At 52.9% G+C, this 23,813-nt stretch overlaps 8 protein-coding genes across 8 annotated transcripts; 5 read left to right on the top strand and 3 right to left on the bottom strand.

Annotated features, from left to right (window-relative positions):
* Positions 1-354: 354 nt before the first annotated feature.
* On the bottom strand, positions 355-7,103 carry POL2 (DNA polymerase epsilon catalytic subunit; the record flags this gene model as incomplete). The annotated part of the gene is made up of 2 exons (XM_051470127.1): positions 355-6,442; positions 6,493-7,103. 2 exons carry the CDS (start codon positions 7,101-7,103, stop codon positions 355-357), a joined length of 6,699 nt encoding a protein of 2,232 aa, XP_051325615.1.
* Positions 7,104-7,557: 454 nt separating this feature from the next.
* J4E85_005885 (uncharacterized protein) lies at positions 7,558-8,158 on the top strand (the record flags this gene model as incomplete). The annotated part of the gene is made up of 2 exons (XM_051470126.1): positions 7,558-7,822; positions 7,881-8,158. The coding sequence occupies 2 exons, from the start codon at positions 7,558-7,560 to the stop codon at positions 8,156-8,158; spliced, it is 543 nt and encodes a 180-aa protein (XP_051325614.1).
* Positions 8,159-8,793: 635 nt separating this feature from the next.
* On the bottom strand, positions 8,794-9,558 carry J4E85_005884 (uncharacterized protein; the record flags this gene model as incomplete). Its single annotated transcript, XM_051470125.1, has 1 exon — positions 8,794-9,558. The coding sequence occupies one exon, from the start codon at positions 9,556-9,558 to the stop codon at positions 8,794-8,796; it is 765 nt and encodes a 254-aa protein (XP_051325613.1).
* A 162-nt stretch (positions 9,559-9,720) lies between these two features.
* On the top strand, positions 9,721-10,265 carry J4E85_005883 (uncharacterized protein; the record flags this gene model as incomplete). The annotated part of the gene is made up of 3 exons (XM_051470124.1): positions 9,721-9,939; positions 9,997-10,096; positions 10,144-10,265. The coding sequence occupies 3 exons, from the start codon at positions 9,721-9,723 to the stop codon at positions 10,263-10,265; spliced, it is 441 nt and encodes a 146-aa protein (XP_051325612.1).
* Positions 10,266-11,807: 1,542 nt separating this feature from the next.
* J4E85_005882 (uncharacterized protein) lies at positions 11,808-12,725 on the top strand (the record flags this gene model as incomplete). Its single annotated transcript, XM_051470123.1, has 2 exons — positions 11,808-11,881; positions 11,942-12,725. The coding sequence occupies 2 exons, from the start codon at positions 11,808-11,810 to the stop codon at positions 12,723-12,725; spliced, it is 858 nt and encodes a 285-aa protein (XP_051325611.1).
* Positions 12,726-13,401: 676 nt separating this feature from the next.
* SDS23 (cell separation during budding) lies at positions 13,402-15,163 on the top strand (the record flags this gene model as incomplete). The annotated part of the gene is made up of 4 exons (XM_051470122.1): positions 13,402-13,764; positions 13,812-14,284; positions 14,334-14,451; positions 14,504-15,163. 4 exons carry the CDS (start codon positions 13,402-13,404, stop codon positions 15,161-15,163), a joined length of 1,614 nt encoding a protein of 537 aa, XP_051325610.1.
* A 1,255-nt stretch (positions 15,164-16,418) lies between these two features.
* Positions 16,419-18,962, top strand: J4E85_005880 (uncharacterized protein; the record flags this gene model as incomplete). Its single annotated transcript, XM_051470121.1, has 6 exons — positions 16,419-16,422; positions 16,579-16,695; positions 16,754-17,116; positions 17,166-17,175; positions 17,843-18,096; positions 18,172-18,962. 6 exons carry the CDS (start codon positions 16,419-16,421, stop codon positions 18,960-18,962), a joined length of 1,539 nt encoding a protein of 512 aa, XP_051325609.1.
* Positions 18,963-22,606: 3,644 nt separating this feature from the next.
* J4E85_005879 (uncharacterized protein) lies at positions 22,607-23,160 on the bottom strand (the record flags this gene model as incomplete). The annotated part of the gene is made up of 3 exons (XM_051470120.1): positions 22,607-22,833; positions 22,930-23,028; positions 23,127-23,160. 3 exons carry the CDS (start codon positions 23,158-23,160, stop codon positions 22,607-22,609), a joined length of 360 nt encoding a protein of 119 aa, XP_051325608.1.
* Positions 23,161-23,813: the final 653 nt, after the last annotated feature.

The raw sequence follows: 23,813 nt of genomic DNA, 5'->3' as shown, positions 1-23,813 counted from the left end.
CAAACGTAATCCTTTCTTGGCTTTTTGCATTCGGATCGCTGCTCATCACTGTTGATCAGAAATCGGCAGTGAGCAAGGGTCGTGATTTTATGAGCTGATAAGATTGTTACAAGGGTTGGTTGATATATGTACGTCGGGATAAACAAGACGCGAAGTGGACGAATGGAGGACCTTTACCCCACTTAGTCGCTCCAAACGCCTCTAAATGCTACAGGGCAGAAAAGCCCGGGAAATCGATATCAAAACCCATGCGGAGTAAGACCGAGGACGCCGCGCGCCCCGATTCCGCACACATGCCCAAGACAAGAACGCCGTACCGATCGATCGCCATCATACCACAAATTTCCATGCCCCTCAGAAACTCTCCAAACATTCCTCAACAACAGCTTCCAACATACCCAGCGTATAGAATCTTGCAACATTGCCGTACACATTCATCTTCCTCTTGATCTCCTGCTTGTTCTTCGTAGCTACCCATTCGCCTGCGCAAGCACAGTGTTCCATAAACTCATTGCTGCGTAGCCTCTTGCACTTGCCGCACTTCAGATCTTGCGTACACCATTCGAGTACCATCTTCTGCACTTCGCCGACGAGTTGCTCTTCGATGCGTCGCTTGTCGTAGGTTGACTCGCAGTTGTCGCACTTCCATTTGGGAAGGACGGGGGCGGCGTCGCTGTCGGGAAGGACGACTGGAAGGAGAGAGGAGTCGCGGCAGAGATCCAGGTCGCGCGAAGATGTGCAATCATCACAGATGACGCCCCGGACGACGAGGGCGGCACTAGGGTTGGTAAAGCTAGCTTCTGCGCTGAACTCGCGAATGTCGAAGAGGTTCAGTAACTCCTTTCGCAGCGCACGCGCTTCGAGCGAGATGGCACGATCCAGACTTAGCACTTGCATGATGCTCTTGACGAGTTGCAAGACCGGATTCGTGAGCTTGAGATGCGAGCCTGGAAGCTCGGGGAAGACATAGTCGGAAGCGAAGAGGGGATCTAAGACCTCTGCGTGTTGCTTCTTGGCGAAAACGTTCATCTGCTTCGACAGAGGTCTAGTGAACTGCTTCGGCAGGATCTGCGTTTGCTCGTTCGGATCGACAGTAAGTGGTCGGAGCGGGATCTGGGTGACTCTGGGTGTCGAGCCGTCTTCCATAATCCCAGGGCGTTTTCGTGCGTGCATGAGTTCCATGAACTCCACGACCCAATCGTTGAAGGTCGGCTGGAACTTCGGCGGCAGGAACTGTGCAAGCTGCCAACACATGATGTTCTCAACCGGCTGTGTCTCGTCCTCGGTGACTTCATTGCATCCTTTGCCTCCGTAGTTGAACTCGTCATACCAGACCAGGTAGTCCCAGTATTCTTTGATCTCAAGCTCCATGAACTGGAAGAGCGGTTTCGACTTGATCGTCTTGATGATGTACTGACTGTACGCATAAGCGTTACCCACTTCAGCTTTAGTCGTCTGGAGAAGCAGGCGGTTCGGACTAGCAAATACGATGTGCGAACCGACACGCTTGAAATCCGTCATGAGTTGCTGTAGCGTCTTCTTCGACATCATCTGGACATAGTAGTGTAGTGCGCGGTCGTAGAGGAACGATCCCGGACTGCTGACCCAGCGGACGAGATGTTGGACCATGACATCGGCCATACTAAAGCCGTGCCCGGCTTGAACAGCTTCAACCCACCATGCTTTTACCATCTCTCGGAGGACGGTGATACCGGCGCCTGCAAAAGCGTTGTCTGACACGATGACGTGGGAGCCGTCACCCGTAGAATCATAAGATGGGTTGAAGGAAACAGAGTCTGCACCCTCAAGCTCGTTGACCAGAGACGACGACAGGATGGTGTTGATAGCGAGGTTACGAAGGTTGATGTCGATGCATACTGACGAGTATGTACCTGGGTTGTTTACCGACGGCATGTCCACCGTCTCCAGGGGCCCAAGAATGTCATCCTTCTCGTACCCAGCGTGATCTGGCTTCGCCTGACCAGACCACCAGAGTATCACTCGTTCCTTCTGCAAGCGTCGTGCATATGCGATATCGATCAGGAAGCGTGGGTCGTTGCTCTCCAGGTTGCAGAGCGGGACGTCTCCATAGCGAGCAAGCTCCAGCAGATGGGCAACCCAGGACCCAAGATCAAGATAGTGGCCTACTAGTCGCCTGGCAATGAACGCCTGCCAGCCGAGTGGTGGTAGTTGCTTATCAGTCTCATCAGGGTGAAGCGGTAAGATGGGTAGTTCCTTAAGGATAGGAATGTCGTGGGAGAGAAGAGCCTGGTTTGGCGACTGCATGACCACAATCATGGGCCCGCTTTCGTCTGCCTTCATCTTTTTGACAATGTCCCCGACCTCAAGAAGGGCCTTCCGCTTTGTAGTCACCATCATTGTCTTGAAATGAATGTCATCCTGGTACTCGATCATAGTCTGCCACGGTTCGCCATTGCTGTCTTCCATCCGTCGTTGCAGTGCATCCCGGTAGATGCGGTCGACGTTAGGCATACCCTGAGAATCCTTGGACTTGTTCTGGATGACAATGTGCGCCTCATTCTTTGATGTTGAGAAGATACCGTAGATGTTGCGGTCTCCGCTGCTGACGTGATAGAGGTATAGATAGTTGAACGGTGCCTCAGCCAGGTATGGCTCTTTTGTCGGCACCTTTCGCAGTGCCGACAGATCGAAACCTTGTTCAAGACCCTTTCCGAGCACACCCTTCTGCGACTCGTCGAATGTGCAGGTACTACCCAGCTCAAGTATGGCTCGTATATTGAGTGGCACATGCTTCTCGTATACGCCTTCGACACTGGAATGGTTGAACAATGCTGAAATACTGTTTGCTTCCTGGACGTATGTCTCTTCCGACATCTGGAGCTTGAACAGATGGATCGATGGATGCCCGTTCGGCAGAGAATGGTTGACGACCTTCTCCACAGAGCACCCACTAATCGAGACATCTGGAAGATCTTCACTCCTCAGGTTCAGATACAATTGTCGAGGCACGATGATCTTGAGGGCGTGTATCTTCTTGTCGATCAGAACGAAAGCTCTGACCTCGCCTGGCGTCTCGGTCGGTCGCAGCTGAACAAGCTGCCATGTACTGATGTACAAAGATTGAGCCTGGTTCCTGAAAAAGCTACCGATCGCATCGGACGCATCAACAGCCTTCTCTCCGAACAGTTGTCGTCTGCGCTTCCGTGCTTCTCGCTGAATCTTCCACTTCTGTTTCTGGTACATCAACCATCCGGAATAGTCCTTATCGATGCGTGGCATGACTTTGGGAAGTGCGGCGTATGGGTCGACAATAGGTACTGCAGGCTCGGGCTCCTTGCGCTTCGCCACCATCTTAGTGACTATGCCCTTCTTCATCTGGGATTGATTCTGCGTTAGCTTTGCAGAGCCGAAGTCTTCGAAATCCCCAGACAGCTTGTTGTTCGCAACGTTGGCGTCGCCGTTGGTTAACACCTTTTTGCTGAACATATCCGTCATCTTTGTCTGTTGGAGCTTGTCCTCCTTCTGACGGATCCTGCGGTCAAGCCAGTCAGGATGCGGCACCCTGGGAACGGGGTTTCGGACTTTCTGGTATGCTGCAGGGATGGTAATGAGCTTTTGGATGACAGATGCCAGACGTTCGCGGTAATAATCCCAGTCAAGGATAGAACGAAGGTCCATCTCTCCAGGATCGTCTCGCAACCATTTCCTCAAGAAGTACCTTTTGACAGTTTCCTCTGCCGAAAAGATCGCCAAAGGTACGGCACGTTCAGTGACGGGAGCGTTCCTGGGCGTCTTGGAGATGATGTACTTGCAGTTTAGACCCTTGTCTTTCACCATCTGTTCGCCCAAAAACTCAGCGAGACGTTTGGCAGTTGTGATAGCAGTAGACTTTTGCGCTCCATACTCCTCCAACGTCTTCGTCATACTCTTGTTCTCCACAATGAGATCGATGAGCTCTTCATCTGCCAGTGTCGCTCCACGAGTGTCGAGAATATCGAGCCATCGGTTGGCGACCGTCGCGACGGCTCCATACGTTTCTTCCAGTGTTGTACCTTCCAAGAAGAACTTGAAGATCTGAGCCTGGAAATTCTTGATGAGCTTTAGCTCACCACGACGCTTCACCTCAAAACCCTTCAGTTCCGCCAAGCTACCGTCGTGGTTGAACACAGCATAACGCTTCTTTAAGTTCTTATCCTCTTCCTTCGATGTCGGCAAGATCATGGCCTTGTACGGCCCATCGACTTCGAAGAAGATGGAGTTGTCGCTATGCTTCTCGTACCGGAAGGTTTCTGGGTCTACCAGTGTCTCGTACTGGTGGTTGGTGTACTGCGCGTGGACCAAGTGGTTCAACATCGTGCAAGGATACGAGATCGTCAGCTTCTTGCCGTTGCTGAGTTTGAAAGCAAAGTTTTCCGGAAAGGTCGCTGGTAGAATAGCCCAGATACCGTCGGTGTCAAGCTCCAGGGGTCGTCCAATGCGCTCGACTAGAGAGCGGGCCAATTGGATGATGCGGGCACCAGTCAAGCAAGTGACACCGGCCATCTCGAGGGAGTACCAACGGGATCCTTTTCGCATGACGTATCCGTAAAAGGAGTTGAGAATGACCTTGTGAGCCAACTGCATAGAGTCAAACAGAACAATCATCTTCTTTGCATCCTCAACTTCGGTAGCAGGAGCGCCGGCTGCCTTGAGTGCCTCCGTCTTGCCCTTCCAGACCTTCTGTTTGCCCTTGAAATCGTAACGTCGGTCACGGAAGCCACTGACGGTGTCGACGTAGAATGGATTCTCACGCTGACAGATGATGGCCTCTCGCTCGATTGTCGTAGCATCGTGGACCTTGTGGTAGATCTTCTTGGAGTAGTCGGTCAGACGCTTCCTAATCAGAGTAGCCTGTTCGTCTTCCGACAGTTCTTGGAATGTTCTCTTTGGCGAATTGGGAAATCTTCCAGGGAATTGCTCGTTTTCCAAAGCATTTCGGACCATGTTGTATTCGTCGCGTTTAGCTGGGAGGTACTCACCTCTCCAAGCCCATGGCATTCGGCGATCGCACGTTTTTCCTGGGCGGTTGAAGTCGCAAGCCGCGCAATTTGACTCGTCAATCATGGAATCGGGTTGTAAACGATTAGTAGTCATGATGTTCGGATACATAGATGCAACGTCCAAATGGTAGATGAGGGGTCGCTCGTTACGATTCGGTGTAGTTTTGAGCTGCATGAGCTTCTCAACGATCTCGGCCTTGATCTCATCGTAGTTGACGACGTCCTCCATCTTCTTCTTCTCTTCAACCTCGATGCTGAACTTCAGCGCTGCATCGAGATCGTGGAGCAACTCATCAATAGCCGTAGGATCGACAGCGAAATTATATGCGATGTCGCTTCGGAACACGCCAGCTTCCAGCGCTTCGACGTGACCACCAACATAGGTCTCGGACTCCAGAAGATGGCCTTCCCAGAAAGCTTCCTTCGGCGCCTGATGCTTGTTCGGTAGGACGATGCCTTTCTGGTATGCCTGCACCATCAAAAGCATCTCGCAAAGGGTACCTGTACCCTTGCGCAGCGCGTCGTCTGGTCCGAGTGGTAGGATCTTGCACAAAGCGAAGATGAACGGGTGCACATACTTCATGTATAAGTAGTAGGTCGCGACAGCGTCGGAGACAGAGTACTCTGCAAGTGTTTGCGGTCGTTCAGCTGCATAAGGTGTCATGAGTTCCGGATCGAGCTCGTCGGGGTCGTATCCAAGCTTAGCCATAGTAACAGCCTTCAGACCACGACTTCCTTGAGGTAGGTAACTGTCTCGACTGACCCAAGAGAAGGCATCCATATGAGCACAATAGTCTGACTGATAGATGTCCTCGTTATTCTTTCTGAACCCAATCTCTTGATACATGTCGATACCCTGTACGCTAGCTCTTGCTTCGACGAACGGCCAATCGAAGAAGTCTCCGTTGTAGGTGACCATGACTGTTGGCTTAGCTTCCTTGATGTGTTCGAAGAAACGTTCCAGCACCCCCTTCTCGTCCGGCTCGTTGAAGATCATGAATGGACCCTGATATTCTGGTTTTGGCGTGTACTCAAAGTCCGAAATGTCTTCTGATACGATTTCGCGGTTGGTGATGAGAAATCCCTGACCGTCGATCATGTACGATATCATCATGATCTGATCGATAGCTGCGTCGGGAAATTTCAGCGGGAGCTTCGTTGTTTCGATATCGTAGGCCATGACGACGGGATCCGCTGGTGTAAGGCGATCCTCTATGCACTTGATGCTTATTACGCCATGCTTGGCCTCGACAGTGTACCAGTTTCCGATCCGAACGTCCTTGTCGATAGCCACTCGCACGTGGTAGGGAACATCGTATTCCCGAATGTCTAAAATGAAATCGCTCGCGTCAACGGTGGTCGTAAATCGTTTCTCGTATTCGTACTCGTCGTTATCAAAAAAGTCAAATGCGCCGTTGCCACTGTGTGCGTGTTAGCCATCGTATACGCAGAGGGGACGAGCTGGACTCACTTTGCAACCTCGGCATATGTATCCATCGCATTGACGTTCTTCTTGTTCTTCTCTACCACTGGTGCGACCGCTTTCCTGACAGCCAAGAGGTCGTTCACGTTGGCGAATGTGAGTTGCAAGAACTTTCTCCGGTATCCTGTCAGATGATTTGGCATGCTTAGATCCTCCTTCTCGACCGTCTTGATCGACTTGATCAAGCCCTCGTATGATTTCTTGCAGTACTCTTCCACGTCTTGTTCCCTGCCCTTCTTGATCGCCAGCAGAAAGTATGGGTCGTATTCGAGTGTCGCTTTGAATGTGTCGCCTTCGTCGCCAATGAAGTAAAAGTCTACGCCGGCTCTGCCACCCGGTACATCCTCGTCCTCTATTGTTGTCGAATGCATGTTGACGAGCCATCCCACTTTCTTCTTGCCCGAGTCGAAGCGTGCGAAGCCCATAGTCTCATCGATGCGGTGGGCGAGGCGCGTAGATTCGAGTTTCTCGTTTTGCGAGGTGCCCTCGCCACTGCGGAGTGACGAGGCATCGACCGTCTTGGGTTTCCGTGGGCCGTAGGATGTGTTGCCCAGCTTGCCCACCCGGCGGAAGGGCTGGCCTGCGCGTCGTGGCGCCATGGTGTGTGGTGGCAGAAGGTAAAAGAGTATTAAATGCTAAGTATGCAGGTCAGGGTATCATTGGGACAGTGAAAGAGCGAAAAGACGGGGTATCGACAATTGGCGGTGGGAGTGTCTTGTCGAGGGTCTCGCAGTCCTAAAGGGTGGATCGGCAAATGCTGGACGCGACGCGCGCGAGCGTGTTTTGCGCTTTCCCCGTCTGGGCAAATTGATCTTGGTGTGGCTGCGCACAGCCACACCCTGTCCCCGATCTCGTGGGATCATACATGCTGGATATTTTCGGGCCTATTCCGCATCCTGAGAAAGTGAACCAACTGCGACTCACCCTACCACAGTCGGAATACCAGCAACCAGCAACCACGACTACGAAAACTCTCCTCGAATCTCCAGTAGAGACAACGCGCGCGAATTTTGCCTCCCCGCCGTCCTCCACTAACCCACCCATCACACCATCATGGCCGACGATACGCGGAATACCGTCGATTTGAATGCGCTGCCGCCAAAGCCCCGCGCGCCGGCAAACACTATGCCCGGAGGCACAGCGCATACAGCAGGCGGAGAAAAGACATCAGATGGCGGCCCTACATATATCGACGCAGTACGAAGTCTTGGGCCAGAGTACTACTTGAACTTTCACAAACGCCCTTGCGTACGAGACAGTCAATTGCAAGGACTAGCAGCTGGCTTTGCAGGAGGAAGTTTGGCCGCTATAATAGGGAGTACGTGACAAGAAACCCCTAGATTGCACTCTAGGGCAATGTACTGACAGCACCATAGAGCCCGTCATCACATCCTCCAACTGGGCCGTAGCAACCTGGTGTGGCGTCTCCGTCGTGTCCTACCAAGTATGCCAGTACTACCGATCCAAGGAAAAGGCCGGCATAAAACAAGCACAAGAGCTCATGGAGAAGAAGCGTGCGAGTATTGAGGCAAAGAAGGAGGCTCGGCGGAGGGCGAGGGAAGAGCAAGATCGACTGGAAATGGAGCGCAAGGCAGAAGAGGAGAGGAGAAAGAGCTGGAGTTATTGGTACCAGAAGAACGTCAAGTTCTGGTAGTGTTTCGCAGTCAGGGCGCTGGGGAACGGGCAATCTCACGTATAGTTGTGTATAAGAATATGTATGATATGTCCTGATGTGACACGAAATCGTATGAAACGATGTATGTGCTACTATTTGGCTTTGTTGATCTTGACAACATATCGCGCAACAACACCTCCTCCGGGAGCTCGGTTTCTTTATCTACCCATACACTCCTGTGTCAACTCCCAACCCTACTCCACTCTTCCTCCAGCTGGCCAGGATTATCTCCACTGTATCTCATCCATCACAACAACGGCCACGCGCAAAGTAACAACAGCTGCTGAGGCTGATCACTGTGTTGAACGCACCGAAACCGAAGCCTTCTTCTGGAAGCCAAACGTCTGGGAGATTAAGCGTGTTACCACTACCGAACTATCGCTGCTCGTCGCGAAGGCTCTTGACCTGGACGACAAGAAGACGCCAAAATAACGAAGGCTGACGCTCGCTCTCCTGCCCTACCAAAATCGAGTGGTCAAGTCGGCCCACCACAATCACTATCCTGATCGAAGGTCAACTCTGGTCAAGATGGGACGCAAGGTTCGCTGCCCACGCTTCAACCCTCAGTTGAACCAAGTCCACTCGCGTTCTTGGTGCCAGGCACAGCTTCCTCCTCACTCTGTGTCTCGCCAGATTCTTACGATCACCAACTTTTCCCAACCCGCCTTCTTTCCGCTCGATCCTACCGTCTCCGCCATCCAGCCCGGACCCCAATCTCTTATCCGCTGTTTGACAGATTCCGGCTTGTTCTGCGCGCACAATAGCACATATGCGACACCTCGATCCGAGTTCAATAGTTCCGGTAGCTGCTCCAACATTCTATCGGTTACCACCATGCCATCCTCGCCTCCGGCGTACGACAGCTCTAGAAGGTACGAATCCTGTTCGAATGACGTCGCTGTCTTTCCTTCCGGCACAGTGTTGTACTTGTCGTGGCTCGTCAGATCGGGCAACTCAGCTGGGACATATGGTGGATTGAATATGAAGACATCGACAGAGTGCGGTCGGATAGCACTTGCTAAGTCGCCGTTCACGACATCGATGAAGACCGAGCGTCCATTCTCCCGCTCTCTGATGGCATCGCGGACTGTTTGAGAAGCAGCTTTGCAGGCGAAGCTGTTTATATCAACCCCGAGTGTCAGCACATCGTGGCGACTGAATATGGTGCTTGCATTCGCAGCGACGAAAGCTAATACGACGCCTGATCCTACGCCCACTTCAAGCACCAATGGCGGGGTCGTTGAAGCATCGCCAAATCGCTCTTTCAGGTATGCGGTTTCCGACGCAGAAGAGAGCGTATCGAGTAACAGATATGAGTCTTCGGCTGGTTCGTACACGCGATCAAAACAGACGTGGGCTGTTGATGGTGTTGGCAGCATGGTTGCGATTTTGTTCAAGATCGGAGGTGTCGGTGTGGGCCAATTGGAGTGGAAGGAGCACCCTAGTCTAGAGTAGAGCCGAGGCTGAGGTCATCACTTCTTGAATGCACCACAGTTCCTCTGTCGCAATATTTTGAAGCTTCATCGGATTTTTGTGCCAGTATGAGAGCCTACACGCGGTTACTAGCTACAGCAACAGATGCAGGAGCATCTAGACCCTTTAGGCCAGCACCTGCTGCCTTGTTGCCGCCAATACCGCTTTACCGTCGCCTGCTACGCTCACATAGGAAAAGGCTGGGCGTGGAAGAGCGACTACTTGGTGACATGTACGTCAAGGCCGAGTTCAGAGCGCACAGGGACATCGACAACCCCGTGCAAATAGTGAGTTGCGATCAATTCAGGGTGGTGGCTATGCATCACAGTTTCTGACATGGACAGATCGGATTTTTATCGGAATGGCAAACATATTGTCAAATGCTCGAAGGAGATTCATGGAAGGAAGCCAAGATGGACAAAGCAAAGATTGACAAGATGAGCGGTAGGTTTACCAACATGTGTAAACGTTGCCTACTGACTGGATCATAGATCAACAAATTGGTCAGCTGTACGAGCTCATGCAACAAATCAAGAACCAGGCTCAGGAGGACGCCGATGCCGAAGAAAAGCGTGTGGTTGACTTGCTTGACAAGAAGGATCCCAAAGAATAGTGATCGCGCCACGCGTGAATCACAACCTGGAATCCAACAACGATCAAGGGGCAAACGTGGCAGACTTCACTCCCAACGATGAATGCGTAAACACGAAAAGCCTCCATACTTCACATCGCACTCCAGGGTGTACTATATATATCAGCAATATCAGATCAGTCTCCAGTATCCCCTACGCCCACGTCTGTCGCTCCATGATCGCACTCCATCAAAGACTCTTCGCTTCACGATTTGAAGCCCTCTTCAGCCCATCGCAACTACCAACACCCCTTCTTGGCCTAATCGTATCCTGCTGAGAGTGGTGGACTATCGACACTCGACCTGTGTCGTCTGACTACCCGAGACCTACACCTTGTGCAACTTCTCTGTCCGTCCGACATGTGCGGCTGCACTCTATACGACTCGCCAACATGCGGTCATTCTTGGATCTCCATGAGCCAACCTTGCGGCTTTCTTTCTGATCTCCTCAATTGCCCCAACCGCCAAACCTATCAGACACTAATTGCACCGCCATACACCTGTCCTATTTGTAACGGCGGATTTGCAGATCGAGAGACGATTGAAATGGTTCAAGGACCTTGGGGTTGTAACCAGATGCTTCGAAACCACGTTGGTGGCAACTACGCGATCCCGGGTCAGTGGGGCAGCGCGCCGTTCATGTCTGGTGGGTGGGGAGGCCCAGCGATCACTTCTGGACCCATGTCTGGTGCTATGATTCCCATGAATCAGGGCTTTACCTATGACCACCGCCTCACTGGCCCTTATGGCCCTCAAAGCATGATGTCGCATGCTCCGATGATCACGAACGGACCGATGATGGGCGGCTCAGGGATGGTTATGCATGAACCGATGATGTACGACGACGGATTTGGTGCCTACGACGATGGCTATGCCAGCGACTACAATGGATACTGCGATGGCAGGCGAAAGAGAAGGAGGCACAAGAGCCATTACAAGTACAAGTATACAGACAAGCCCGCGACCAATTGTACGGTTATGTAGATTGTTGGGTTGTTAAAGTGTATGACATAATGCGGTGGGGCTCTGTGTATATAGGATATTGCAGCTGTTTCATTACCTGGGCATGCATAACGTGGTAGCGGAATTGAAGCACGTTTCTTAGATAGTTCGCTGGATAGCGAGGTGAAGAGGCGATAGTGAAGCAACCGCTGCCCTGGTAGCGAATCAGCGGCTCGGTAAATTTTAGGGCAAGAAGACCCTGCGTCAAGAAACGCCTAGCCAACGGCCAAAGGGGCCCAAGAGTGAGGCGGCGAGACTATCTCTCAAGTTGACTCAAGTCGGTCTAAACTACATATCTAAGCTGAGTGTCGATCGCGTAAAGACATTCAATCTGTTACAAGAAGGCGTGATCAGCCCCTTTGCCCTTGCTTTGCTCGAAGCGCTACCAGTCCGTCGGCTACGTCATTCGTCACGGGGTCCGGGCTCCTTGTTACCAGACTTCCTAAAACATTACTGTACTTCTCCTGAGCCATCCACCACTCACAGCACATAGCAAGAACCAATCCAGACCACACATCTACAATGGCAACCAACGCGCCCACCTTGATCAACCTGCCGCCTCCGCCGTCTGGCGACGAGACGCCTGGTGATGCTCCGTAAGGCACATGCGCTTGGTGGGGTTCATTGAAATAGTCGGACTGACGCTGTATACACAGAGGTACCCCGAACTCGGTCACCACGACTATGTCTGAGCTCTCGACTGTCGCCATCAAAGACGGACATCGCGGCCACTTCCCCCACCACCGGAACCCTGCTGAAGCTGAGCGTGCCGACCGCATCTCGCGCCTGGCCGGTCTGGAGCGCGTTGCAGTCTCGGGCCGCACTCCCCAAGGACTCAACCCAGGCAGCGCAGCCAATCCTCCGCCAGGCTACTTTGACGCAAACAACCAGCCGCAGCTCTTCCGTGAGCGCAGCACGGTTGGCAGTGCCAGCGCAACCGGATCCGTTGGCGGTCGCACGACGTGGGCAAGTGGCAGCGATGTCTACGAGCCGGACCGCATGAGCGAGGACCAGGACATGGACACATCAAGCATCGGAGGCTTCAGTGACGAAGCCGCCTCTCTTGTTGGCTTCGGCGAGGGTGCGCGCACACCAGCTCGGCAGCATAGTCAACTCGGCAGCCCTGCTGTTGGAAAGGCAAGCGCTCTGCCGGGCTACTTGCGAGAACAGACGCCGACCAGTCCAATGTCCGGCGTCAGCGTGCCTGTCAGTTCTGGTTCGACGCAGACCATGTCCAGCACGGAGCAACAGAAGAAGGAAGCACGCATGATGAACGGCATGACCTACGATGACAACGTCGTCGACACAGCGAGCCATGCGCCCCCCGCCAGTGGTCGTGATGGAGACTCTACGTCTGGAGACGCCATTCGCGAGCGCATGGCGCAGCGTCAAGCTGACAAAGATGCTGGCATGGACCATGAGCAGCAGAAGGACGCTTAGGGAAATGTTTCTTGTTTCACTCGAGTCATGCTTTGAGGCGGGCGTTGGGCAAAACCTGATAAATCACGGAAGGCTATTCCTTGACAATTGTTCAGGATGTTAGTATGGGCGGAAATCAACCAGCCCGAGGGCTGCGAACAAGAGTTTTTTTTTATGAATGCAATGCTATTATGATTGACCACGCTTAGAGTCTTGGACCCCTTGCGCGATTGGCGTGCTTCCCCGGTTTCTCTATACTTCAGTATGACGTCGCACACGCGATTGAATGGCTTGGAGCGCCCGTCCGCCGCCGTCACTCGCGGACGCGTCTGTAACCCCGCAAGGCTGTGTCAGTCGATGCGCAATCTTGGGCGACACGGTTGATAGTAATGGTATGCAGCGAATCACACCCCGCATTTTGGCTGCAGCTTGCGGCCCAAGTGCCCTGGCCAGGCAGGAGACGATCTTCTGGGCTCTGCATCTGCAGGCAAGCCCTCCCCACCTCGTTGCACTTCACATGCCGCAAACACCACTCAGCCCAACTTGAAGCTGCAAGACGCGCGACTGCTCGTCTCCTTGCGACAGGACCATTCAGAGCATCTAGCCACCAAGCGCATACAAGTACCTCCGCACCCGCGCGTTCCGATAAACACTTTGTGTGGAGCCCCGCATACCCCAAAACATAGCCGCCGTCACCATGGCAGACCACGACACCACGGAGGCTATTGACGTCAAGGACACGTCCCTCAATAGCTCGGTATCTTCCATCGGCCGCACACCTCCGACTGCGCTCAAATTGGGCTCCAGCCCCAGCCCGGCATCGTCCCACCGTTCGAGCTTCGCGGAGCACATGCGAGGAACGCCCACATCACCACGCGCGTCACGGCAGCCTTCACTGACACAGCAAGCGCTACAGGACCTCCTCAACAACCCACCAACCAAGGGTGGTGATCCAAAGTTCCAGGGACGCGATTGGAAGACTGTCAGACTGGGAGAGATTGTCGATCCTGACCTGGTGAGGTTCGTCGAGTACGATACCAGCGTTGAGGATGCGACGAGCGTGGGTTATATACAGCTATCTTCATGCGCATGGGCTGATTTGCATAGATACTAGTCAAACATGGCGCCCCTAATGTCGTCCTCCTGCGCGAAGACGCCAACACACGGCATGCGACCGGGACCTTCGATTACAGCGACCTGAACGCGTACCTCCTCCTCGTAGTCGGCCTCGCGCACCCCGAAGAAGGCGACATCGCCTCGTTCGACGAGCTTGCGCAGAAAGGAAGAGAAGGAAAACCCATACCGCTCAAAGACGTAAAAGAGGTTGGTGGCAGGAAGGAGCCGTTGATTACTCTCGACGAGACAACGGATCTGTCCAAGGCCATAGAAGTCTTCGGAAGCGGCGTACATAGAGTGTTGGTCGCAGAAGAAGGCACATCGAACGTCAAGGGCATACTTACCCAGCTAAGACTGGTGCAATTCTTCTGGGAGAACCGATCGAGCTTCCCAGGCGTAAACCAGCTGTACCCACAGCTGATCAAAGACCTGAATCTTGGATCCAAGACCGTTCTAGCCATCAAGTGAGTACAGCGCGGGTTCGCAGAAATCACACAGCTGACTGGATGTTAGTGGAGATAAGCCTCTTGCAGCGGCTCTGGAGCTCATGAACAACGAAGGCGTGTCGTCACTCCCAGTCTTGGACGCGCAAAACAACGTTATCGGCAACATATCCCATGTGGATGTTCGGGTAAGTCTCCTCTGGTCAGTTTCATATTACGCGACTAACGGCTGGCTCATAGCTCTTGACCAAATCCACATCGCTCCCACTGCTTCGCTCATCCTGTATTCACTTCATATCTGTCATCTTGTCCGAACGGGGAGTGAATGACGGCAAGGACTCCTTCCCCGTGTTCCACGTCAACCCATTCAGTACCCTCGCACACACTGTGGCCAAGCTAGTCGCAACCCGCTCGCATCGCATGTGGGTCGTGGATGCGCCGTCTCCGGCCTCATCAGGGCCATCGACTCCAGCGATAACACCTGCGATTGTTGTTCCTCCTTCGCCAATCACACCACTACCAGGGATGGCAGGCCCAACACCCGTCAATTCCACTGCGCCGACCCACCTCGCTAGTACCGGAGCGGTTGCCCCAGCTATCTCTGCATCAGCAATCTCTGCTATGCCAGGGGCTAGCTTATCTGGCAGACTAAGTGGCGTCATCAGTCTCACGGATATCCTGAATTTGTTCGCAAGAGCAAGCGGGCTGAATCCCCATGATCCCGACGAGGCGAGACGTGCTAGGCGCAGGTCTAGCTCCAGTAGCATGAGGCAGAGCATGGATAGTTCAAGGAGCGAAAGTGTGTCGGCTATCGCTGGGAGAAGGAGCAGCGTGAGTGAGAGGGAAAAGAATGCTCCCGCAGCTCAGGGACTGGGCATCTCCAGAGGACGAGGTGCGTGATGTTTTGTTGGAGAAAGAATTACGCTCTGGAGAAAATCACTACCGAGGTATTTCGGACATAACTATTGGCTCTGTGATATTGATGGGCGTTACCAGCGAGTTGTCATTTCAGGTGGTCATAGAGTCAATATCGCCAGCCTTTCTTATGGCACACATTTCCCTCAATCGGGACCCTCATAGGCTTATAGAAGTCGCATGCTTGCGCGTGCGAGAAACGAAATAAAAACAGTGTATCAAGGCAACTCAGCATGTCCCATTGTGTTATCCAACTTTCCTGAATAAGAGACCGTCGTGTATGGCGGACGGGGGTAGAGGCCATTTAAGGGTTATGGTATCGACATCAGGCGAAGACTTGGTAGCGTCGGGTTTTGACTCTCCCTGAATACATTCAGGCGCTGGTGTTTCGTCATCCTTCTTCTTCGAAGTGCCCTTGTCGTTTTCGGCTCGATTCTATTCCACGGTGTTTAGAATGTTTCCACGAGGTATAAAGTCATTTTGAATCACACATACAAGGAAGTCGACCTGATCCGTCATTCGAATTGCTTTCTCGCAGCGTCTGTGTATGTTTCTGTAGGGAGGTTGTATGACCATGGTTTGCTGTGTTGTGCTATCGTTCCCGTGGAAATTAGATATAGATACAGTTGCGAGGAAGTAAGAAGACTATTGTTATTTGAAAGGAAATATGATACCAGGTCTTGTATTCGTGCATACTGATTGCCAATCAGGTGAAGTACATGGTGTTTGTGCTGTCGTGCTGCTGTCGGCTGTGCTCGTGCTGCTGGCTGGTGGACGTTTGGTATATGAAGGGGTTGAGGAACATGAACGACCTGTATCAGAAGAAGGTCTTGTCACTGCAGAATATAATCATGATGAGGGCATCTTCACATTGTCACATTGTTCTGGCATCGTGGATGGCGTTGTGTGAAGCGTGTTGGTCACTATTTTGGACGTGTGATGTTGAAGCAAGAGAGCGATCATATATTGACATAGGGATTTTCTCTCCATGCATTTGGAAGACCAACTCACGTAGTGGTGGAATATGATGTGAAGCAATGCGGCGTTGCCCGAGATGCCCGAGATGCACGCAAAGATGCTATCGCCCATTGGGGAAGGTGCTGCCAAGGCTCGCTTCTCTCACAGGTCGACCAATATTGCTCCCCACCGAGAATCCGTTTCTCACGAACTTTCGAACCGACAAAATTAACGGCAGTCTCTCTTTACAACCAGAACCGATTGACTACCTCAAGCACTAGCCATGCGTGAGTATCATCCTTCTGGTCGGCTCTTACGAAGATGCGCGAAGTTTCTGAGTGGCTAGGACACCCAATGGAGGGTGTTTCTTGACACTCAGAGAATTCAATCATCTTCAACAGCCAGGCTTTCCTAGAAATCGCCATGCGCTTACATCCTCAAAGCTCCCAAGTTCGATCCCTCCGAGGTGAAGGTCATTCACCTCCGTGCGACCGGTGGTGAAGTCGGTGCCTCATCCGCGCTCGCCCCCAAGATCGGTCCCCTCGGTCTCTCGCCTAAGAGTACGCCACGAACCCATCGACCAGCGCACATGGATGGAAATACTAATTCGTTCTGCAGAGGTCGGTGAAGATATCGCCAAGGCCACAGGTGACTGGAAGGGTCTCCGTGTCACCGTCAAGTTGACCATCCAAAACCGTCAAGCCGCCGTTTCCGTCGTTCCCTCCGCTTCCTCCCTCGTCATCAAGGCCCTCAAGGAGCCTCCCCGGGACCGCAAGAAGGAGAAGAACATCAAGCACACCAAGAGCGTCCCCCTCGATGAGATCATCAGCATTGCCCGCACCATGCGCTTCAAGTCGATGGCCAAGTCCCTCCAGGGTACCGTTCTTGAGATCCTCGGAACTGCCTTCAGCACCGGCTGCAAGGTTGACGGTCGCAGCCCCAAGGATGTCTCTGATGACATCAAGGCTGGCGAGATTGAGAGTATGTTATACTTGGCAATTTGCGAAAATCAATCACTAACAGAGCGCAGTTCCTGAGGAGTAAGCGTTTGCACCAAGAAGTGTTCACGATCACGATGGAACGATATATGCCATAGAGGGTGCTACATAGCTGAATGAGGACAACGTCTCCCACCCAGAGTTACCCGTCCCGGGACCGGTGGAGTTTGCACAGCCGCGGCGTTTGGGATGTTTGATACCATACTACAAAAAGTGACCCTGGCATACGGCAATGATACAATGCATCTTGTCGAATCAAAACGGTCTCATGCGTGTTGTGATAATCCTTTGACAGATCTTACACATATGCCATGTTCCTCCCTTTCTGAAAGATACCCGTCGTTAATTTCTACACCTAGAGGGACATAGTGCGCACTCTAGTATATAAAGTTGTCAATGCAAGGCCGTAATGCGTCGCAGCCTGGAAGTTCGGAGTTCCGCACTACACTTCCGCGATTCCGCGTCACCAGTCGCTTCCTGACACCTGAACAACCAACACAATCGCTCGAACATGTCGGTCGAACGTCAACGCCAACCGTACAATGCGTCGGCGACGATCAGATGAGCTGCCGCGGTTCGTAGACGAAGCTAAATCTCCCTCGTTCCGCCTGCGACGCCGCCACGCGTACTACTTCCTCGGCTTCTTCCTTATCTGCTGGATCCTCTATCCATCGCGCAAGACGACACCTCATACTGGAGATACTATCAGGGTCAATTGGTCGAATTATGCGTACAGCGTGTACGCGACCGACAGCACCCAACTATGCCACGCCGTGATGGTCCTGGACGCGCTCGCTCGATTCGGTAGCAAGGCAGACCGCGTCCTCTTCTACCCGGAGTTTTGGGACACAAAAGTAGACAGCGCTCAGGACCGAGACAGTCAACTACTCAACTTAGCGCGCGATGTATACAAGGCAAAGCTTCATCCTATCAGGCTGCTTGAGGTAGCAGGCCGTACAGAAGGTATGCGTTGCGCAAGTGCCCATTCGCCCGGCACATGAAGCGAGACTCTACAAGCACATGGCTGACTGTTCTCAGGTGACTGGGTATGGGACAAGACCGTCACGAAGCTCATGGCCTTTGGCCTAGAGTACTACGACCGCGTAATCGCTTTGGAGTCGCAGATCACGCTCCTCGACGCTCTCGATGAGCTCTTCCTCCTCCCTCAGACGCCGATAGCGATGGCACGGGCATACTGGACGGATAGCAAACCGTGGCCATTGTCGACGACGCTCATGGTAGTCAAGCCTAGCCTCGACGAGCTTGCGAAGTTCAAGAACCGCATGGAAGGGGGTGGTGATAGCATGTTGGTCGAAATGCACAGATATGACATGGAGATCCTCAACGAACGCTTTGAGGAGAGCGCGCTAGTACTTCCACATCGACCTTACGCCCTTCGTACGGCAGAGTTCAGGCGCCACAATCATTCCGAGTATCTGGGCAGCGCTGATGAGCCATGGGACGCTGAGAAGGTCTACAAGGAGGGGAAGATCATCCAGTTCAGCGACCTGCCGCTGCCTCCCCCATCAGTCATGTGGTCAGAACAGGCGTTAGAGGAGATGCAGCCCGATTGTGGGGGCAGCCCCGAGGGAACCTGCGCTGAGAGACGGATATGGAAGGGCTTATATGAGGATTTCAGAAAGAGGCGGAAGGACGTTTGCAAGTTGCTCAGTGTGGCAGCACCGGACTGGACTAAGATCAAAAGCGAGCTTCATCACGAGGTTGTGACTGGGTCTGGTAGTGTTGCGCCGGTAGGTGAGGCTGCGTCTGCGCCTGCGTCTGGTTCTGGTTCTACTCCTGCTCCTGGTGCACCTTCACATGAGAAATAGCCAGCCATCAACATCAGCAAACCCGTGTACCTGCATGTTGTCTTACATTTGGCTCTCGCGTACGGCCCGATTGTAGTGTTCGCCAGCCTATGCCGAGGAAAATCTGAAACTGGTGAGCAAACGGTGCACAGTTATGCAATGGTATGGCGGATAGGTATGGTAGCGTCATCTTGGAGGAGACGGTAGCAGTGCCGCCAGCCGTGGCTGTCGCATCAGGGCGCAAGCTGAAGCTTATTTGATTGCTAGAAATAAAAGCGTCATGATTGGTACACTGAAACAGCCCATGACTACAGGCTTAGACAAGTGACCACATTGTCTCCACGCACCAACAACGCAGATTGAGTGATAAGACATGTCGACAGCCGATTGCTGTGCCTCATGCATCAGCCCGCACAGGCTCGCAGCTCCGAAGGAAGAAGGACGGCGCCACGCGTTCGCGGATCCACCAAAACCTCCGAAGCGCCACCCTTCCAAGTCGTCGCTGCATTCCTCACGACAACCATGACCACCACTGCACTCGTATATGAGACTGTTACACCAGACTTCCCACATGCACACTCACCCCGGAATGTCAAGCCAAATTTGTCGCAACAGAAAGAGCAGGTCATGGTAACACGAGGCAAGCATGTTGGGGTACCAGCCGTTTGTTTTAGCGCGGATTCCGAGAGCTCCATTCGCGGTCGGGTGGTGGGGAACCCACTTTTACTCTAGCCTCCTGCTCGGGGGCCGTCACGCCAACCCCAGCACTCGGTGCAGGTTGTCAGCGTGCAGGGTTACCATGGCTATATTCCAAGGCGTGGACACAGAACGTAGTATCGAACCTGGGGGCGCACACTTCGTATATGCTCCCAAGGATGAGCAAAGCAGGTGGGGTACGTTGCAACACGGCAGCAGCCACAAGAGAAATGCGGTACGGATGCGAGCGCGGGGGCGGCGCGGTCTGGTGAGAGCGGGAATGGGTTGCAGCAGAGGCTGTCGAGAGCTCGCATATGCAGCAAGGCTGAGCAACTAACTGGCCCTGATATATCAGCTAAGGGGCACTTCCCGGTTAGTGCACCGCCCAGTCGCTGATCTGTGAGCTTGGGATGCGAATAGCCTAACCAGGATGGCAAAGCTGAATTACTCAATGCGAAATTGATAGACATCCTCCTTCCCTCCCTCACGTTGTGAATTTACTTCGGAGTACACCGTCAACGCTGTTCGTCGTCACCACTCATGGTTGTTGGCCATTTATAACAACAACATAAGAACCCACTCACTTCCCGCAGTCGTTGCTCCCACTCTCATTACAAAGTAGCATCCTGACAGCTGAATAACCATGCGCGATTTCATCTTGGCCTCCGTGGTCACAGCCTCAGCCTTGTTCGCCAGACAAGCTGAAGCTGTCGCCGCAAACCCTCTCCCGAAACCCACAAACATTACCTGGGGCGACTCTGGCTGCTTCTCTTTCGGATCTGTCGCTCTCGATGCGCCGGACCATGAGGTGCTCTCCGCTGCGTTCGACCGCGTTACTAAGACCATCGCGGAGCTGAAGTGGATTCCGCAAGCCACCGAAGCCTCGGTCACATTGTTTCAGCCTTTTCCAACCCCAACCGCTGCTTCAAGAAAGCGCAAGAGGCAGTACAGTGCACCACCCGGAAATTGCACAAGCACAATCACCAAGGTCAAAATTGACGTCTCGAATGCCCACGCTGAGCTTCAACATGGTGTAGATGAATCCTACACGCTCGACGTCGCAGCTGGCTCGGATACTGTCGATATCACTGCTGGAACTGTCTACGGCGCCCTCCACGCTCTCACCACGCTCCAGCAGATTGTGATCAACGATGGCTCAGGTAAGATGATCATCGAACAACCCGTCGCTGTCAAGGATGCGCCACTCTATCCGGTGCGCGGTATCATGATCGATACAGGCCGCAACTTCATTACCAAGGCCAAAATCTTTGAACAAATCGACGGAATGGCTCTTTCGAAGCTCAATGTTCTACACTGGCATCTCATCGATTCGCAGTCCTGGGCCGTAGAAATCAATGCGTATCCCGAGATGACTGAGGACGCCTACTCAGCCAACGAAATTTTCACGCAAGACATGCTGAAGGAAGTCATCGCCTACGCCTCCGCACGCGGCGTACGCATCATTCCGGAAATTGATATGCCAGGACACGCCAGCTCCGGCTGGGCGCAAATCGACGAGTCCCTACTTACATGCCAACACAGCTGGTGGTCAAACGACAACTACGCACTGCACACAGGCGTAGAGCCCAACCCAGGTCAACTTGATATTCTTAACAACAAGACCTACGAGGTTACAGCCAAAGTGTACAAGGAAATGACACAGGTCTTCCCAGACAACTGGTTCCACATTGGTGGTGACGAGCTCTTTGCAAACTGCAACAACTTCTCCACTGCAGCCCTCGCATTCTTCAACAGCGGCAAATCAATGGGCGACCTCTACCAAGTCTGGGTTGATCGCGCAATCCCCAACTTTCGTGCACAAGCCAACAAGACTTTCGTCATGTGGGAAGACGTCAAGCTTTCCGCTGACGTGGCCGCTACAGGTGTCGTACCCAAAGACGTCGTCCTACAAGCTTGGAACAACGGTCTCGACCACATCAGCAATCTTACCGGACAGGGCTACCGCGTCATTGTTTCCAGCTCCGATTTCATGTACCTGGACTGTGGATACGGAGGCTGGGTCGGCAACGACCAGAGGTACAATGTCATGGTCAACCCCAATGCGACAGACGGTTCAGCGAACTTCAACTGGGGCGGCGGCGGTGGCTCCTGGTGCGCACCATACAAGACATGGCAGCGCATCTACGACTATGACTTCACTCTCAACCTCACAGACACCCAAAAGGCGCTTGTACAAGGCGCCATCGCGCCTCTCTGGTCCGAGCAAGTCGACTCAGTCGTCATTTCTCAGAAGATGTGGCCGCGCGCTGCTGCGCTTGCCGAACTTGTCTGGAGTGGAAACAGGGATGACAATGGCAACAAGAGGACCACAGAACTGACGCAGCGTATTCTCAACTTCAGGGAGTATCTTGTTGCGACCGGTGTACAGGCTAGTCCGCTGATGCCCAAGTACTGTCTTCAGCATCCACATGAGTGTGACCTGAATCTCGATCAGACCGTATTGCACGAAAATCCCGCTGTCTGAGAGGTGGGGCGTCCTTCTTTTTAGCATCAGGATGGTGTTCAATTTTTCGTTCTTCGTTCTATGGGTAGGGATTTCAGAAGATGGGTAGAAAGTTTTTGGTGAAGAGGAAGATGAAGGGTCGAGACACGTTTGCGTCTTCGTACATACCCACTTTGACTTCGAATACACGTCGTTATTCTACGTACCCGTGTCCGCATGTGCAACTGCTTCGCGTTATGAAATGCGAGATGTGGTCTATGAGACCTTTATATATGTCATTAAAGGGTGCTGGGGAAATTTGACGTAATAGAAGTTTGCTATTAAGTGGTTATTGCCAACCAGGTCATGAAATACCTTAACTCCGTTGCGCATTCATCTCGTGGACACAGGATGTCTACTGCCCCTGCAGCACCATCACTTCTTCTGCAAAGGCGTTCATAATCTTCAGGTGCCAATTTGACTTGCCCGACTTAGTTTCTTTCCATTTGCCTCCGCCATTACATCCTTACGGCGACTTGAGATCCTTGGCTGCAAGCACCTCATTCGCAGCTGCCATCTCGGGACTGGTAATCTCCTTCTTGCCTAGCGTGTGCGGGTCGGAGGATTCGTCTGAACTGCCAAACGGCTTCTTCACTGCGTCTTTGAGTTTGTCGGTCGTGGTCTTGTGGAGCGAGTTATCATTGTCGTCAGTGGATGTAGAGGTGGACGTCGATGTCTCTGGAGCAATTGGCTCTGTAGGAACGTGTTAGCTTGTGTGTTGAGTGTCTACACGAGTGGGCCTAGTAGGCCATATAATCGAACAGGATGATGGAGTAGAGAGACACGAACCTTGGAATTGAAGGTCGATGTTGTCATGCGAGGGTGCGGTGCTGTCGACAGAAGGGGAGGTGGTGCTGGTAGCCCCTGGAAGCCCATCCGTAGGAGGCTCTACAAGTTGTTAGCATACATAGGTATACGCGCTTGTTCATCGCCAAACTAATAGCAACGAGACCGTTGAAGAATAGCGCAAGACTGGATAAACACACCCTGGAATTGTGCCGACTGGTTGCTAGTAGCCATGGTTGATGTGATTGGTTAGGTAGAATTTGATCGACAAACTATGAAATTCGAGTGATGTTTTGGCGCATCGGACTTGCATCCGCGGGGAGGCTGGCATCGTGATATACAACAAGCTCGCGCTACGTCACCGGCTGACAGTGCGTGCCGTGGCTGTCGCGTGCCCAGATGATTGGGAGTGGCCGAGGCGCAGCCGCCCCACTTATCCCGCCTTCTAGCGCTCCAGACCCTGACTGAACCCTGAACATCAGCACGGTTTGGGCCAAGTGCTCGTCAGAGGCGGGCTATCGAGATCTAGAAAGGGACCTCGGGATCTGGATTTCTTTATGCGGAAAGAGGAGGATGTCTGGAAGGATTATTTGATAGCCTTGGCTAGGGCTAGACGGCGTTCTAGATGATCCGGATCGTATGGAGCCCGTTCTCGTAGCGGAGACAAGGCAGACGAGCTTTTGTTTCTTCGTCCAACTCCACCAGCAACTGGTCTCTGCCTTGATGCGAGCTAGCCTCGACAAACCCTATCCTCTCAAACAACTTTCTTTCCTCATTAACAAGCCTTACCATTAAGCAAGAGACCGGATCCCTTTCTTTCGGTTTACCAGGCACGTCTCGCTGTAATTGATATGGCATGAAGAAGAGATTGCCGCTCGCGCTGTCAT

Source organism: Alternaria conjuncta (assembly GCF_024043145.1).
Source record: "Alternaria conjuncta strain BMP 0040 chromosome Unknown scaffold_8, whole genome shotgun sequence".
Classification (NCBI taxonomy): Eukaryota; Fungi; Ascomycota; class Dothideomycetes; order Pleosporales; family Pleosporaceae; genus Alternaria; species Alternaria conjuncta.
Note: the sequence above shows the minus strand (reverse complement) of the source record. Positions and strands in the feature narration are given on the sequence as shown.